The sequence below is a fragment of the Meles meles genome, chromosome 20, assembly GCF_922984935.1.
Source record: "Meles meles chromosome 20, mMelMel3.1 paternal haplotype, whole genome shotgun sequence".
Classification (NCBI taxonomy): Eukaryota; Metazoa; Chordata; class Mammalia; order Carnivora; family Mustelidae; genus Meles; species Meles meles.
The window spans coordinates 52,530,874-52,546,984 of NC_060085.1; the positions used below are offsets into that span (position 1 = coordinate 52,530,874).

A 16,111-nucleotide genomic window follows, 5' to 3' on the forward strand; every position below is an offset into this window, starting at 1 on the left:
CAGGGTCATGAGTTTGAGCCCCATGTTGGGTGTAAAGATGACTTAAAAATATTAAAAAATAAAGGTTGTTTGGACTGTGCATGGTCTTTTGTGGTTCCTTATAGGATTTAGGATTGTTTTTTTCTATTTTTGTGAAAAATGCCATTGGAATTTTGATAGAGATTGCATTGAATCTGTAGATTGCTTTGGGTCATGTGGACATTTTAGTAACATTACTTCTTCCAATCCATGAGCACAGAATATCTTTCCATTTATTTGTGTCTTCAGTTTTTTTCATTGGTATCTTAGTTTCCAATGTACAGGTCTTTCACTTCCTTGATTCCATTTGTCACAGGTTTTATTCCTTTGGGTGCTCTTTAATTTCTTTTAATCTAGAGCAGCGGCACTGCTTTTTCTTCCCCCCATAGTTTGTTTGGAACTTTTGAAGGGACCAGGCTGGTTGTTTTGTAGAACTGTCCCACATTCTGGATTTATCTGATTGTTTCTTCGTGGTGCTGTTTAGCTTGTTCTTCTGTTATCTCGATGTCCTGTAAACTAGAAGTTAGGCCAAACAGCTTGGTGAGGTTCAGGTTAAGCATTTTTGGCAAGAACACTTGAGAGGTGATGCTCAGTGCCTTATATGGTTCCACAAGGCACACACTGTTGGACTGTCTCCTGATTAGTGATGCTAAGTCTGACCACGGGGCTAGAGCAGTAGCTACTGGATCTCTCCATTGTCACTTGGCTCCTCCCTCTGGCAGTGATCACTTACTCCGTAAAGTGATGCCGAGCCTGTGTGCACATGACACATTTTCCTGTCATCCTTTTCACCAACTTGTTTTGATACCCAGTTTTGATTCTTGCCTCTTTGATCATTGGGCTTTGTGGGCTTGGTTATTTTGAACAAGATCCAAGTGATTCTGATGTTTAGATTCTAATCAGGTTCCTGTACTGACACAGAAGATACCTCAGAGTAGCTCAAGGTTAAAGGGGGGTCATTAGCAAGACACACGGGGCTTTCCTGGAGCCTAGCTACAGGATGTGCAGCTTGCTTAATAGGAACTGAAAATTGTACAGGAGCTCCTCTCTTGGACCTTTTTCTCTGCCTCCTCCTGCAAATTTGCTACTTCAGTCTCTTAGTAGAATGCCTTCACTAAAGCTCTTAATTTCTGCTTCCCCATAATGGGTTCGTGCAGGGCTCCAGACAGGCTCCAAGCCTCTTATCTGTGTGGGTGACATAACTCAAATTCTGTCTGCAGAGACTCTGGCTTAACTCAGGAAGCTGTCTGTCAGCAGTGGCTTGTGGAGCAGAGCCATACACATTTCAGCAGTGGCTGGGAGAACTTAGGGGAGGGTAGAGGGTAGGGGCTGCTGGTGGTAGCATGGCTAAGGCTCTCTGACTCCACTGGGTTACTAATCCCAGGGACTCTCTGACTTTCTAGGTATTGATTCAGGCCTCTGGAGCCAGACTCCTTAGAGGACAGAGGTGGGATTCCTGTTTCTTAGCCCAGAGATTAATTCCATCCATCTCTGCCCTGATTCCTTCTGGGCCTAGGATTCCAGCATCACTGTCTGAACAGGCCTCATCTCCTCTTCTTTTCCACAGCCTGCCGTGGAGGTACCCCAGTATGTGGGTATCCGGCTCCTAGTAGAGGGCTCCACCATCAAGAAGCCCCTGGCAATGTGTCACCGGCGGATGGGGGTCCGCCCAGCACTCCCTCATCTGCTGACCCAGAGAGGCTCTGGGGAAGGCAAGGACTCGGGGACCCTTACCCACAGGTCAGCTCCTAGGAAAGTTGCTGGGGCCAGGAGCCTGGGGCACACTGAGAAGCCAACCTTCACTGCCACCACCTCGGCCCCCGGAAAGGGGAAGAAAGGCAAGGCGAAAAGTGCCACAGCCCTGGTCTACCCCAACCTCCGGAAGTGGGAGCCCCCCAGCACCAGGATGGGCTGCATTTTCACCATGACCTTTGCTAGTGGGGACAGGCAACCCCACCCCTTGAACAGATTGCCCTTGAGTCCGAAGAACCCCCAGGCCCTGGGTAAGATCATTCCCACAAAACACCCTGGGGTCCCAGGGCAATTTCTTCCTGCTCTTCACGCCCGCCCGTCCTAACCACCTGGATTTGCAACCCCACCATTGCCCCACCAAGAAGACACTAGTAGCAAGGAAAAGCCACCACTTCCAAAGTATTTCTTTTAAAATGCACGACCAAATGAGTATTGTTCTCTCCCAAAGTAGCCACGCTGCAAGGCAGCGGGACTTATTTCAAATGCCAGGACTCAATCCGGGTCCATCTCTCTCCAGAGCCCAAGCTTTGCCTGCTGCAGTATTCTGCCTTTGCCTCCATGCAGAGTTGCCTCTGGGGGAAAGGGGCTAATAACTGTACAGCATTTGACAGTTTGCACTGTGCTGCTACCTAACCAGCTCCTTTAGTCCTCACAACCTAGCAAGGTAGGTGCTATTATCCCCATTTTCCAGCCGAGGTATCAGGAAGTTTAAGGAAGTTGCCCGAGGTTGCACATCTCAGAAGGGGCAGAGCTGGGATGCAGACCCAGGTCTGTTGGACTCCAAATCCTGTGTTCTTCCCACGGCCTCTGGAGGAGAAACTGTGAGGGCTCCATCTGTCATCTCAAACCCCAAGCCTTCCTCTTCCCCCATCTCCCCACCCTTCATGCTCTCCTTGAGGGGCAGCTTGTTGGCCTTGGACCCTCCCCAGGCCCTCATGGCCCCTTTTGCTCCCACAGCCCCTTCCCACTTCCCCAGCGTCCACACCAAGGCCCGGCTGCCTTCTCCCCATGTGTTCCGATCCCAGGGGCGGGTCCTCAGACTGCAACACAGCAAGCTGGTGGGTTCTAAGGCCCTGTCGACCACAGGCAAGGCCTTGATGACTCTACCTACTGCCAAGGTTTTGATTTCCTTCCCACCTAACTCTGAGCTCAAGTTGGCATCCAGCGTCCTGAAACCAAGAAAGGTGGGCCTTGAGCTGTGACTCGCACCCTGGTGGGCAGTGCTGAACACAGGGCTCTAGGGTCAGGGCTGGAGGGCATAGGCAAGGGCAGGTCCCAGGCTGGCTGGGGCCAGAAGGGAAGGGCTTTTTTTCCTCAGAACCCCCTTCCTGAACAGATTTCTTGATCATCTCTTCCACCTCTTCCCCCCTTTCACACCGAGGCTGTTGCTTCCCAGCGCCTTCGTGGTCCCCATCCTGGAAGTGCCTGGTGGCCTCTACCTTTTGAAGTTGGAAATCTTCCTAGCACCCACAGGAAGATCAAAGGCAAGTTCAAGACCAGACTCTGTGACAAACCCAAGGCTGAGGCATGCCTCATGAAGACACTGAGCCTTCCAGGACCCCTGCCCTTTATCAAAGCATACCAGGAGCTAGGGGGCATGGGGGACGTGAGGCCGGAGAAGCCCTTGCTTTGGTCCTCACTGCCCCTGTCCTGGATGCAGCGCCAAATAAAAAGGAGCAAGTGAAGTTTCCTGGGCTTGGCTCCATTTCTGTTGGATGGTGAAGACAGAGTAGGCTGGGGCCCTGTGCCCCAACATCCAGAGTGAGAGCTAGAGGCTGTCAGACACCCTTCCACAAAGCAAAGGGCCAGAATTCCACCCCATAGCGACGGGCATGGGGTTTCCTATGCAGTGTCTCTCTGGCATCTCTGATCTTGGATTGGGGGATAAGCCTCACTTTGTAGATGAAGAAATGGAGTCTGAACAAGGAGATATGGCTTGCCCAAGATCATGGGGGCAGTGAGAAGGCTAGGATGTATTGCCAGACTGCTCACCACTGGGAGGTCCCCAAGTCCAGGGGAGAACCTGACCCAGCAGCAGAGTGACATCTAACAGGTGTCAGATTTACACCATGAGATGGGGGAAGGATGGACCTCGTCTAAACACCAGCCCTTTTCCAGAGTGAGTTGGTCTGTCCCTTCTTCAGCAAGGGCCCATGGTCTCCTAGAAAGGAAATATCCGACCAGCCACACCCATCTGAAAAACTTTGGTATTTCTTAGTTGCAGTGAGTTGAATGTTAGCCTCCCTTCCCCCAAAAGATGTATCTGCCTGGAACCTGTGAATAAGTTAATTTGGAAAAATGGTCTTCATAGATGTGATTAAGTTAAAGATCTTGAGATGAGAGTACTCTGGATTATCCAGGCGAGCCCTAAATGCAATGGCAAGTGTCCTTAGAAGACGCAGACATGAGAAGACCATGTGAAGATGAGGGCAGACTGATGTGATGCGGCCATAAGTCAAGGCTTGCAGCCGCCAGGAGCTGGAAGAGGCAAGGATTCATCCCTAGAGACGTCAGAGAAGCACAGCCCTGCTGAGACCTTCATCTCAGACCTCTGGCCTCCAGACAGATCTCTGAGAAAATCAGTTTCTGTTATCTTAAGCCACTCAGGTTGTGGTAATTTTGTTATAGCAGTCCTAGGAAACTAATACTCTAGTCAAGTGAAGATACATATACTCTGCCAGCATCTCTGACGTAACTGAACCAGGAAATGCACACGAGCAGCTTCACACCAGTGTTGGGCTAAGAGCTGAAGATGTTAACAGTAGAATGGATCAACTGGGAGAGTCATGCACTGGAATTCAAACCCACAGCACACAGCACAGATGCATTTCACAGTGTGGAACAAGAACAAATCGCTGAAGGGTATATACATATATAGCACGACTCCATTTACGGAAACTTTAGAATTGGGCTAAACAAAATATGTTGTTTAGGGATGTATATTTGGTGGAAAAACTTAAGACAAGGAAAGCTCCCATGTCAGGGGAGGGACTTCCAACCTAGACTGAACAGTAGAACCCCTTCGGGAGCTTCAAAAAAGAGTGATGCCAGGATCTCCAGCCCAGACTGATTAAATTGGTATCTTTAGGGTGCAGAATCCCAGGGAAGGAAGGGGCTTTTTAAAAGTTTCACTGAGGGAGTTCTAATGTGGGGCCAGGGTTGAAAATGCTACCCTAACAGGGAAGGAGAGGTATGTTTCTATTTCGTGCCCTGAGTGGTGCTTATATGGGAGTCGCCTTGTAATTCTTCTTTAAATCAAAGAGCTATTTATGTACCCTTCATATGTTTGATATATTTCACAATTTTTTCAAGTAAAAGGTCTAAGATCTTGACTTATATGAAGTCCCTGGAGTAATCAGATTCATAGACGCAGAGGAGAATGGGGCTACTGGGGGCTGGGAGGACAGGATGGGGGTCAGTGTTTAGTGGAGCAGAGTTTCAGTTCTGCAGGCTGATGGGATGTGACGGTTGCACTACAGTGTGAACATACTTCATGCCGCTGAACTGCTCACTTAAAAATGGTTAAGATGGTTGGAGCGCCTGGGTGGCTCAGTGGGTTAAGCCTCTCCCTTCGGCTCAGGTCATGATCCCAGGGTCCTGGGATCGAGTCCCACATCGGGCTCTCTGCTTAGCAGGGAGCCTGCTTCCCCCTCTCTTTCTGCCTGCCTCTCTGCGTACTTGTGATCTGTCTGTCAAATAAATAAATCATCTTTAAAAAAATGTTTAAAAAATGTTTAAGATGGTAAATTTTGCTATGTGTATTTTAGCACAACTAAATGACAAAAAAGATATTTCCTCTCAGCTAGAACTGGGACAGAAACAGCCAAATAAAAAGATCACATATTGAACTCAGCAGAAAGTATGCTCCATGATAAACGTTTACTTTCTCAGCAAATCATCAAAACCATGCTATGAGGTAGGTACTTTTATTAACTCAGCAGAGAGGTGAAGTCATCTGCCTAACACCATACAGCAAGTGGCCTAGCCAGGCTCTGATCTTAGGTTTGTCCGAATGCAGAGCCCAGGATCTTAAAGCATGGCCTTAGTGCATGTTGAGCACTGACCTCATTCTCCTCAGGCCTGATCGTAGGTTCATCATCCTCTCCCCCCACCTCCATCCCTACTGTTTGCCAGTGGAAACAGAAGGAACAGAAGGAGGACTATAGTTGGCGGAGCCCCAGGCACTGTAGGGTCCTGGAGAAATAAGGGGGTAGGGGTGCCAGAAGCTTCATGGGGGCCTCCCTGGGCCTCATGCCTGGAAGTTGGAGACAGCGCAGGTGGAGATGCAAGGGCAGTTGGGCAGCCTGGGCCGGGGTCAGGCAGAGGCATCTGAGGAGGGCTTCGTCCAGAACCTGGGGTGGAAGAGACATGTCAGCATTCAGCCAGGTTGAGTTCCAACCAGCTCTAACCAAAAATGGAAGTAAGGCAGGTCATCCCTCCCCTGCTCCCTCCCTGTCCATAGTTTCTTATTCATATCTTCTCTACACAAACACACACACACATACACCATCACACTATGGCAGAGACTGGCTAGGGTTCACCAAATCAGTTCCCACCTGGCACACAGCTAAACATTTCTGAGTCCCTCTTGCAGTTTTATTAACTGCATGCCACGTGATAGTTTTAGCCAATGGAACAGAAGTGCAAGTATAAGCCACTGCCAGAACTGACTCATGAAAACCTCCCACACGGACCTGCACTGTACTGTCTCCCTTCATCTGCTGGCTGCATGGCAATGCCTGGGTCCCTGAGTGACCTCCGAGTAAAGCCCAACCCTACCCCACCCCCATTCATTAGATTTAATGGGAGGGAAACTATTGTGTTAAACTCTGGGACTTGCGGGTAACTCTGTTAGAGCACACAGAGTAACCCTAACCCACACACAATTGTTTAGTCCTTATACCAGGGACCTAAAGAATAACGGACTTAAAAAGGCCTTGAGAAATCAGCCAGTTCAAGTCCCTTATTGAACAGATGGGCAGAATGAGGCCTAAGAGAGGGGATGTTACTTGCTCAAGGCACACAGTAAGACAGGGCTATAGATAGCTCTGGAAGCCAAGAGGGCTGCCACTCAGTCCCAGACTTCATAGCTAATGTCTGAAGGCGGTGCCCACCCTCACCCCACAGCCCACCCCCCGAAACAGCAGGTAGGTGGGTGTGGGTACCTGTCTTTGGGGCTTGGTGCTCTCCGCTGGCAGTAGAAAGCGCTGGCCCAGGACAGTGCCCACACGGGCAGAGTATGTGTGATCCCCAAGCACAGGGCAGAGCTGTAGTACCATATGTACCTGGAGCTGACTGGGGAACACTGGGGGACAGGAGACAGAGGACAGACGGTGGGCAGCTGCTCTTTCTGTCCCACCCAGGATCATCCCTCCACCTCTCCTCTGGGGAAACACCGCCACTCTACTCCCATTTACAGATCACGTGGTTTCAGTGAGGTCAATGCTACCGCCCGACTCCAGAGCAGGGTGCAAGAGCAGGTCAGCACAGTCATAACCATCAATCTACCCAGGCTGTAGGATACGCTCATGAAGAGATTCAACCCAAAATTTACTGCTGAAGCTACTGGAAACAAGGAATGCCTTTTTCGGCTAGGGTACTAAACTGGTGGGGTGCAGGCCTGGAGCTGCCAGAGCCGCTGGCCATCTCTGCCATACCCAGAGGAGAGCCTGTGGGAGGGAGAAGCCAATATGCAGGAGGCAAAAAGAAATGGAGAAAGAACGTCCCGAGAACATCCTCTGAGCCTCTAGATCTAGCCATGCCTAAACTTTAAGTTATGGGAGCCAATACCTTCCCTGTTTTTAGCTGATCCCAATTTGAACAGGTTTTGGGGAAACCTGACAAAGAAATGGGGAGCTATGTGCTAGGCATGGTACAAAGTGCTTCACATATGTAAACTTATTTAATCCTCATGACAGCCTGATGAGGGGGTCCTATCATCATTCCCATCTTCACAGGAAAACTGAAGCTCAAAAAGAGGTGACTTGCCCACTACCATTAGCTGGGATTCAAACCCAGGAGCTATATACTCTGCTTCCCTGTCTAGCAATATGGTGGACTGGATAACCTAAAAACTCTCTTGCTCTAAACCACCTAGAAATACCAGAAAAATATAAGAACCATCCTTTTAAATATAGAGCTGGGCAGAGGAAATTAAGGTCCCCAAGACCAAAGCCAGTGGAAAACAAATCCACAGTACACAAATGCCAAGGTTTCATCTATTAGAGGGATGCTGCAAATCTTGGTATCCAGAGGTCTTGGGTTTAAGTAGCTACCTAGGGGCCAGGACTGAGGCCTTGGTACCCAAATGAAATCCTAGAGGAGCTACATCTTCAGTGAAGGGCTGAACCAGGAGAAAAAGCTAGCCACCGATGAAGATAGGTGATCACCTTAGGTATGGGCGAGGGGAGTGAAGTTTTCCCCCTGAGAATTCACAACCATGAGCCCACTCTCACACAGGTTTGGGACTCAATACCAGCGTGATCTGTGAACTTCCAACCAAGACATTAATATTTAAAGAGAACTTGAAACAGTGATAGCTCTGGGGCATTTGACAGAACCAATGGCAGAACCTCTCCCGAGGGCCCTACCTACATACAGTGAGGCAACGAAAGATTTCCACAGATTAAGGCCCAGCTGAACATTAATCCACAGTCCTGAATCACAGAGCCATGAAACAATCTACCAAGTGTGAGAGTCAGCATGAAACACCATAGGATTAGGCCCTCCAGAACTTCAGACAATGAAAATACAGAAATATATATATAGAATAGAAACACAGAAATATCAGTATGTTTCACTTGAACAAATAATATGAGAAAAAAAAGATGCTCTATATTTTTCAAGGCCATTTTTATTTGTAAAACAACCAAACAGCACTCGTAGAAGTGAAAGAAAAATAGTAATAGTCAATGGATGGGCTGAACCGGCAGATCCAAAGGAACGGAAAATTATTCACCTGGAAAATAGATCTAAAGAAATTACCCAGAAGGCAATCGGGATGAAGAAATGAAAAATACGAAAGAAAAGGGACCTAGTAAGTAGAATGAGAAAGTCAGACACCTCTCTTAGGCATTCAGAAGGAAGAGAACAGAGAAAATGCAAGAGGTGCAACATTCGCAGAGAAAGAACGTTCTGGGACTGATGACATATATTCATTTTCAGATTGAGGAAGCAAAGTGAATTCCAAGCAAGATAAATAAAACTGAGCCCACACACCTAGATTAAGCACAGTGAAACCACAGAACACCAAAGACAAAGAGAAGATCCTGAGACCAAAAACGAAGAGAAAAAAAATAGATAGGCTACGAAGGAATGACCATCAGACTGGCAGCAGAAGCGCTGTCTCCTCTAGCTGTGTCTGGCTACTCCCCTTTCAGAGACCATCAAATGCTCCCCAAGCTGCCATTAACACCACCACCCACCTTCTTCCCACTCCCCCTCCCCACCCCCCAGCCAAATACAGTTGTGAAGGCTGACAAGGTTCCAGACCCACCTGTCAGTGGCTGCAGCTGGACCAGGGCACAGCCAGAGCCCATGGCCACCACATGGAAGTGGCTGAAGGTCCTCTTGACACCTTCTTGGAAGTCTTTTCGGGATGGGGACTTCACTGGAATTGCCTGTGGTGTCAGCCCCCAAGAATGAACAAGCTTCACACATATCTGGCAGCTCACCCAGACCCTCTCTGCTCCCAACAGATGGAGCCAGAGTATAAGCAGTGGTCACTTGCCTGTTTTAGGGGACAAGAGAGCCAGCCACCCCAAGTCCATACCCTTGACTCCTCTTTAGGGAAAATATATTTGGAGAGTCCCCTCCTTTTCCCTCCCAGACCTGACTTACTAGATCAACGCCATCAATGTGTTCCAGTTTCAGAGCTGCCTGGACATCCCCCTCAGAAGTAGCTGGAATCCCATAAGTGACAGCACTGAGAAAGAGGCAGGAAGAGGTCATAGGACAGCTTGCCAGGATCTCCCTACTGCCCCCGGGAGCCTCCCATCCCCTCTCACCAGTAGGTGGCTGTGGGTCTCTGGGCTCTCCGTGAGTGGATGAAGAACTTCTGCAGGCGGCTTGCTGTCTGAGGACAGCTGGAGAGGAGTACAAGCCCAGAGGTCTCTCTGGAGAAAGAGGATAAATCACAGAAGTTCAAGTCCCTTGGGCTCACCCACAAAAAAGGGAGACCGCTTGGAAGGAACACAGGCCTGCTTAAGGCCAAGAGGTCACACCAGAACTATAACCCTGACTTCCTCATGTTTGATAATAAGACTATATAATTTAGTGAATTTCTCATTCTCCCCTGGTCCCCAAGAAGCTCACAGCCAAATGTCATAACAATTACCATCCACTGCTGAATGCCTACAATGTGCTGGAAACTGTAGTAGGAATTTTGTATATATTGACTTGTAAATAATCAAATTCCCCAAAAGCATATTTCATCTCAAGTACCAGCTCTAATCGATGGCAGTTAGAGGAAAGAATATTGTGGATCAACCAGCAATGCCTGCCACGATTATGGGATTGGAGAAGTGACTGCACACAGAGCACTGCTCTACTTTATGATTAAGGGAACTGAGGCTCAGTGAGGTTTCATGCTTTGCCTAAGATCACAGTTTGTGCACACGGATTTGAACCCAGATCTGTCCGCCCCCTCCTTTTCCTTGCATCCTTCCTCTGTGATCCCAAACCAGTCTATGGAACATGTCTCAGCCTATTCCCAAGCAACTGCTCCCTCACCCAAGATGGAGGCCTGTCCTGCTATCCTCCCATCACGGCCCACCACTTACTTCCCAGATGCCTGGACAACCTGGAGCTCCCGATCCCTAAGCCCCAGGGACTGGCTCAGCTCTGGCAGCACCGAGAACAACGTCAGCTCCCCTGGTTTTCCTAGGGGAAAAAAAAAAGAAGGAAAAGTACAAGTTGCTCTTAGAGGCCTTTGGCTTCAGGCCTCCATCTCCTTCTTTTCATTATCCAATCCCTCAGAGCCATCAAACCCTATTCCACTACCTCCCCTCCCCTTGACCATACCTGTCACTGGTAGACCCAGTGGCTTATTCAGCGTCACAAGAGGTCCTAGAACATACAGTATGTGAGCATCAGTGACACAAAAGCAGCAGTTAGAGTTTATAAAGTACTTTCTCAATTCAACTTCTCTTGTGCCCCCACTACAACTCTCAGACATGAGTTATCAATCACACCCTAAACAGAAATTCTTTCAGTCCTTGGCATATGCTAAGCCTGTTGCCACTTTAGGCTTTTATACTTGCTGTTTCCTCAGTCCCTGATTTTCATCTGTCTGGCTCTTTCATATCACCTTGGCTCAAATGCCACTACCACAGAGAGGCCTGAATCTCCATCTAATGTCAGCCACACCCTGTTTTATTCATCACACTGACCAGTAGTAAGTACCTTATCCATTTATTTCTGGTTAACCCATTTCTCCCACTCAAATACTGGCTCCCTGAGAGTAGGAACCATATTTATCTTGTTCAGCACGGTATAACTGTGGAACAGTGTCTGGAATAGAACCTATGTTCAGTAAATAGCTGAGAAAATTAAATCACTGGAGACTTGGGTCCACAGGAATTATTTTCCTAAAGTCACACAGTAAGGTGATTACAGAGCTTAGATCTGACTTCAAAGCCCACGTTTTGTCCATAAATAATTTATTGTGACAATTCTTATTACCAAGTGCCTACCATGTTCAAGGCTCTCTAGTTATTTGCACCCTCACACCCCTATTTCCATGATGCTGAGGCTCAGGCAGATTACGTGGCTAGTTCCAGGTCATACCACTAGTGGGAGGCAGAACCCAGATATGACCCCCAAAGATTTTGTTAGGGAGCCCAGTCAGCCCGCAGAAGGCTCTGAGCCGCAGGCTCGGCTCCCAGATCTCTGTGCAGCTGCCCCTCCCAGCCCTCACCTCTCTGGTCCACTATGGCTGCCCTCAGCACATCAACCAGCCCTTCCCGGGTGAGAGTCTCTAGCTGCAGCAGCCCCGCGAACGGCTGGTCCCTCAAGGGCCCCGACCACTTGCTGGATCCTCCTCGGCGCAGCTGTCTGGAAAAGGTGGGGTAAGCAAGAGGGAGATCACCGTTTCCTGAGGTGTGTCCATTCTTATCTTCACACATCTGAAATCCTGCCACTTCCTACAAATGCCTGAAAATGCCTGGATGAGCCTCCCGAAAATTCATAAACAACGGCGCCCATTTTGCAGGAGGGACGTGAAGCTCAGAGAAACCAAATGAGTAGTTCAGGTTCACACAGTAGTAGCGGAATTAGAATCCATGCTCACCTAAATCCAGACCCCACACACACCTTACCCCGGCCCCAACGTCCCACCCACGCAAAGAGGCAGAGGGAGGGAGGCCTAATCACCCGGCTTCGGTGCCAAAGCTTGAGGCCTTGGGCCCGGGGCGGACCCCTGGCCCCCGCCGGCAGGCACACCAGACTTGGCCCCAAACCCGACAGCTAGCCATCTCCCCAGCGGCGACAGTGCGCATGTGTCCAGAAACACCGACAAGCTCAGCTCCAGTGCGCTGATTGGTCAGATTGCCTGTCAATCGGAAGAGCGAGCAGGCGGACTCAGAGCCCTGAAAAGGCGGAGCTTTGCCTTCGCCCAGGAGGAAAATGCTTTGCTTCACCTCCGTGCTTTTGGGGAAATTGAGGCACGGCGCTGAGAAGGAATTTACTCGGGATCATAGGACCTCTCCTAAGACAAAACAGGAGCGAAAGGTACTCTGATAACCATTCCAATTCGTAGGAGCCTCTGACTTCAAAAAACCACTGTGCCCAATTTTGTAAGCCAAATTGAGAAGAAGTAACAAAAATACCCAAGACAGGTGCATAATCAATCCAAAAAGAGAAGGCCCGAGGGAGAATGACATTCACTACAGCATTATTTATCAAAACAAAACCAAAACAAATCTCAAAACTGGAAACGTATTGTCGTCCCGGGGTAGCACTATAGGGGAAATAAATCTAATACATCACCGATTCAACATTTTAAAAATGTTAACGCTATGCCAGACCCTGGCATTTTTGAGCTAGAAATATAGATCAACAAGACTGAGGCCCTGCCCACAAGAAGATCACCGAGTGCACACACGTCACATCATCACAGCCCACCTTGCTTAAACCCTGTGCAGATACTGAGAGGGTGAAGGGAGAGGAGCTAGTCCTAGCTTGCGTTGTGATGGAAGGGTTGTGAAAAACGAATAGAAATTCACCAGGAGCAAAAGGTATTGGGAGGAAGGGAGGCAGAGGCAGGGACCAACAGGAGAAATGAGGTGTTGTGTGAAAAAAAAAAAGCAAGGAACAAAATGGGTTCTATCCTATAATCACAACTATAGAAAAGTTACTGTGCAACCTGTATATTACTTTATTTATTTACTAAGAGCACTGTAACTTTCAATTCACTGTTTGCATTAGGAAAAGACTGCAAATTAACCTAAATTCATCAACAAAGGAGTGGCTAAGTCAACTGTAACATAGCCATACCATGCAGCCATTAATTATGGAATGTGTATGTCTGTATATGCTAATATGAATCAGTCTCCAAATAGATAATAAAGCAAAAAAGGAAAGAAAAGGACAGTGTGACTTGAAGATGTGTGTGTGTGTGTGATTTATATATATTTATTGCATTTTAGGTCTCTGCATTTCTTTTTTTTTAATTTTTTTAAAAGATTTTATTTAATTATTTGACAGAGAAATCACCAGTAGGCAGAGAAGCAGGCAGAGGGAGAGGAGGAAGCAGGCTCCCCGCTGGGCGGAGGGCCTGGTGCGGGGCTCGATTCCAGGACCCTGAGATCATGACCTGAGCGGAAGACAGCAGCTTAATCCACTGGGTCTCTGCATTTTTTTTTTAAGATTTTATTTATTTATTTGACATATAGAGATCACAAGTAGACAGAGAGGCAGGCAGAGAGAGAGGAGGAAGCAGGCTCCCCGCCGAGCAGAGAGCCCAATGCGGGGCTTGATCCCAGGACCCTGGGACCTGAGCCGAAGGCAGAGGCTTTAACCCACTGAGCCACCCAGGTGCCCCAGGTCTCTGCATTTTTTAAAGGACACACAAAAATAGATGTGTTTGCTTCTGGAGAAAGAATCAGATGTGAGATGATGAATAGTGATTTTCACCCTTTGGAATTGTGTAAGTTGCTTTTTTTTTATTAAATTTCATTGCTATATTTCATCTACATACACACATGCAAATCTGGTTTAAAAATTGAAGGCAAATATGAAAGACTGTATGATTCATCCAATGTTTTCAATAATAAAAAATTTTATATAAAAATAAGTAGAAATAATTTGTTTTTATAAACATATAATGTATTTTTATCCCCAGGGCTACAGGTCTGTGAATCGCCAGGTTTACACACTTCACAGCACTCACCATAGCACATACCCTCCCCAATGTCCATAACCCCATCACCCTCTCCCAACCCCACCTCCCCCCAGCAACCCCCAGTTTGTTTTGTGAGATTAAGAGTCATTTATGGTTTGTCTCCCCCCTGATCCCATCTTGTTTCATTTATTCTTTTCCTACCCCCCAAACCCCCAATGTTGCATCTCCACTTCCTCGTATCAGGGAGATCATATGATAGTTGTCTTAGAAATAGTTTTTTTAAAAAGACTATGTGATTCTACTTACATGACATTTTAGAAAAGGCAAACTATATTGGCAGAAAAGAGTCAGAGGTTTCGGGGCCTTGGGGGTGGGTGGTGATGGGGATTAGAAAGGGCATAAGGGAACTTCTCCGCATGCTAGGAATGGTGGTTACATAACTTTATAAATTTGCCAAAACTTGGGCGCCTGTGTGGCTCAACTGGTTGGGGGTCTGACTCTTGATTTTGGCTCAGATCATGATCTCGGGATCGTGATTCGGGCTTGTGCTCAGTGCAGCGTCTGCTTGAGATTCTCTCTCCCTCTCCTTCTACTCCTCTCCCCAAGCATGCGCATGCGTGTGTGCATGTGTGCGTGTGTGCTCTCTCTCAGTCCCTCTAAATAAATAAATAAAATATTTAAAAAAAAATTGTCAAAAACTAAAAAAAAACCCCAAAACCAAAAACATTGCCTAAACTTAATTATATATACCTTAAAAGAGAAAATTTTATTGTATGTAAATTATACCTCAAGGAACTTATTTTTTTAATTCAAAGATTTAAACAATCAATTTTTGAGTAGATGTACACACATAGAGACAGAACTGGCAAGACTTTTGGCAAGAATACAAGTGGTTTTTATCCTGTTTTGGGCTCAGACAGTACTGTGCTTTGTCATAACGCCCCATGGCATTTTAGAACCCCTCTTCTGAAAGGTCTCCTGTGCTTTCGTAAGTACCAGCTTGAGCAAAAGTGGAAAGACTAAGGCCCAGGGGCAGGAACACAGTGTGCCCTAACTGCAAAAGACCTTTCCTCCACTATGGCACTCAGCCACAAGGGGGGCCATCCCCCCACTTGGACTGGTCTCTGGCTCTCCTGAGGTCCTATGCTCTCTGGAATTTTCCTTTCATATATCCCAGCCTCACTAAAGCCTGCCCTCTCCCGTTCACTGCTGACAGCTGGTCAGTCTCCAAGTTCCTGGAAGAAAAAAAAGAACCTAATTTTTCCTGGGCCGAGAGGGCTCGGTGCCGAGAGATCATGGTCAGTCACTCAAGACTCAGTTGTGACACTCTCAATCGTAGGAGGAGGGACATTTGGACAAATTCCAGACTTCTGGACCCCCAGCCCAACTCAGCTTATGAGTAACTTCACAAAAGGGGCAGATAGCTTACTTAAAAAAAATTTTGAAGGGACCCCTGGGTGGTTCAGTTGGTTAAATGTTTGCCTTTGGCTCAGGTCATGATCCTGGGGTCCTGGGATCGAGTCCTGTATCAGGCTCCCTGCTCAGCAGGGAAACTGCTTCTGTCTCTCTCCGCTGCTCCTCCTTCTCGTACATTCTCTCTCTCTCTCTCAAATAAATAAATAAAATCTTTAAAAAATTTTTTAAAAGGATTTTTTTATAAAAGGGCTGCTGGCGGGGCGCCTGGGTGGCTCAGTGGGTTAAGCCTCTGCCTTCAGCTCGGGTCATGATCTCAGAGTCCTGGGGTCGAGCCCCGCATCGGACTCTCTGCTCAGCGGGGAGCCTGCTTCCCCCCTCTGCCTGCTTCTCTGCCTACTTGTGATCTCTCTGTCAAATAAACAAATAAAATCTTAAAGAAAAAAAAGGAAGTATTTAAAAATAAATAAATAAATAAAATAAAAGGGCTGCTGGCTCAATTGGTAGAGCATGTGACTCTTGATCTTGGGGTTGTGAGTGCGAGCCCCACACTGAGCATTGGGTGTAGCATTTACTTAAAAAAAAAAA

General features: G+C 47.6%; 2 protein-coding genes across 3 annotated transcripts in view; one reads left to right on the plus strand and one right to left on the minus strand.

Annotated features, from left to right (window-relative positions):
* The window catches only part of TTLL3 (tubulin tyrosine ligase like 3), a 31,284-nt gene extending 26,178 nt beyond the window's left edge, over positions 1–5,106 (plus strand). The window contains 3 exon segments of the mRNA XM_045989902.1: positions 1,586–2,021; positions 2,728–2,954; positions 3,152–5,106. Of these exon segments, the coding sequence (XP_045845858.1) occupies positions 1,586–2,021; positions 2,728–2,954; positions 3,152–3,454 (966 nt within the window). The 3' untranslated portion in view covers positions 3,455–5,106.
* A 574-nt stretch (positions 5,107–5,680) lies between these two features.
* On the minus strand, positions 5,681–12,270 carry RPUSD3 (RNA pseudouridine synthase D3). 2 transcript variants are annotated; one of them, XM_045989903.1, is made up of 9 exons: positions 12,142–12,270; positions 11,687–11,823; positions 10,792–10,836; positions 10,551–10,650; positions 9,777–9,884; positions 9,610–9,694; positions 9,266–9,389; positions 6,936–7,075; positions 5,681–6,122 (listed from the first exon to the last, which is right to left on the minus strand). In XM_045989903.1, exons 1-9 carry the CDS (start codon positions 12,264–12,266, stop codon positions 5,931–5,933), a joined length of 1,056 nt encoding a protein of 351 aa, XP_045845859.1. In that variant the 5' UTR covers positions 12,267–12,270; the 3' UTR covers positions 5,681–5,930. The 2 variants fall into 2 exon arrangements, with proteins under 2 accessions (XP_045845859.1, XP_045845860.1); XM_045989904.1 differs by lacking the exon at positions 6,936–7,075.
* Positions 12,271–16,111: the final 3,841 nt, after the last annotated feature.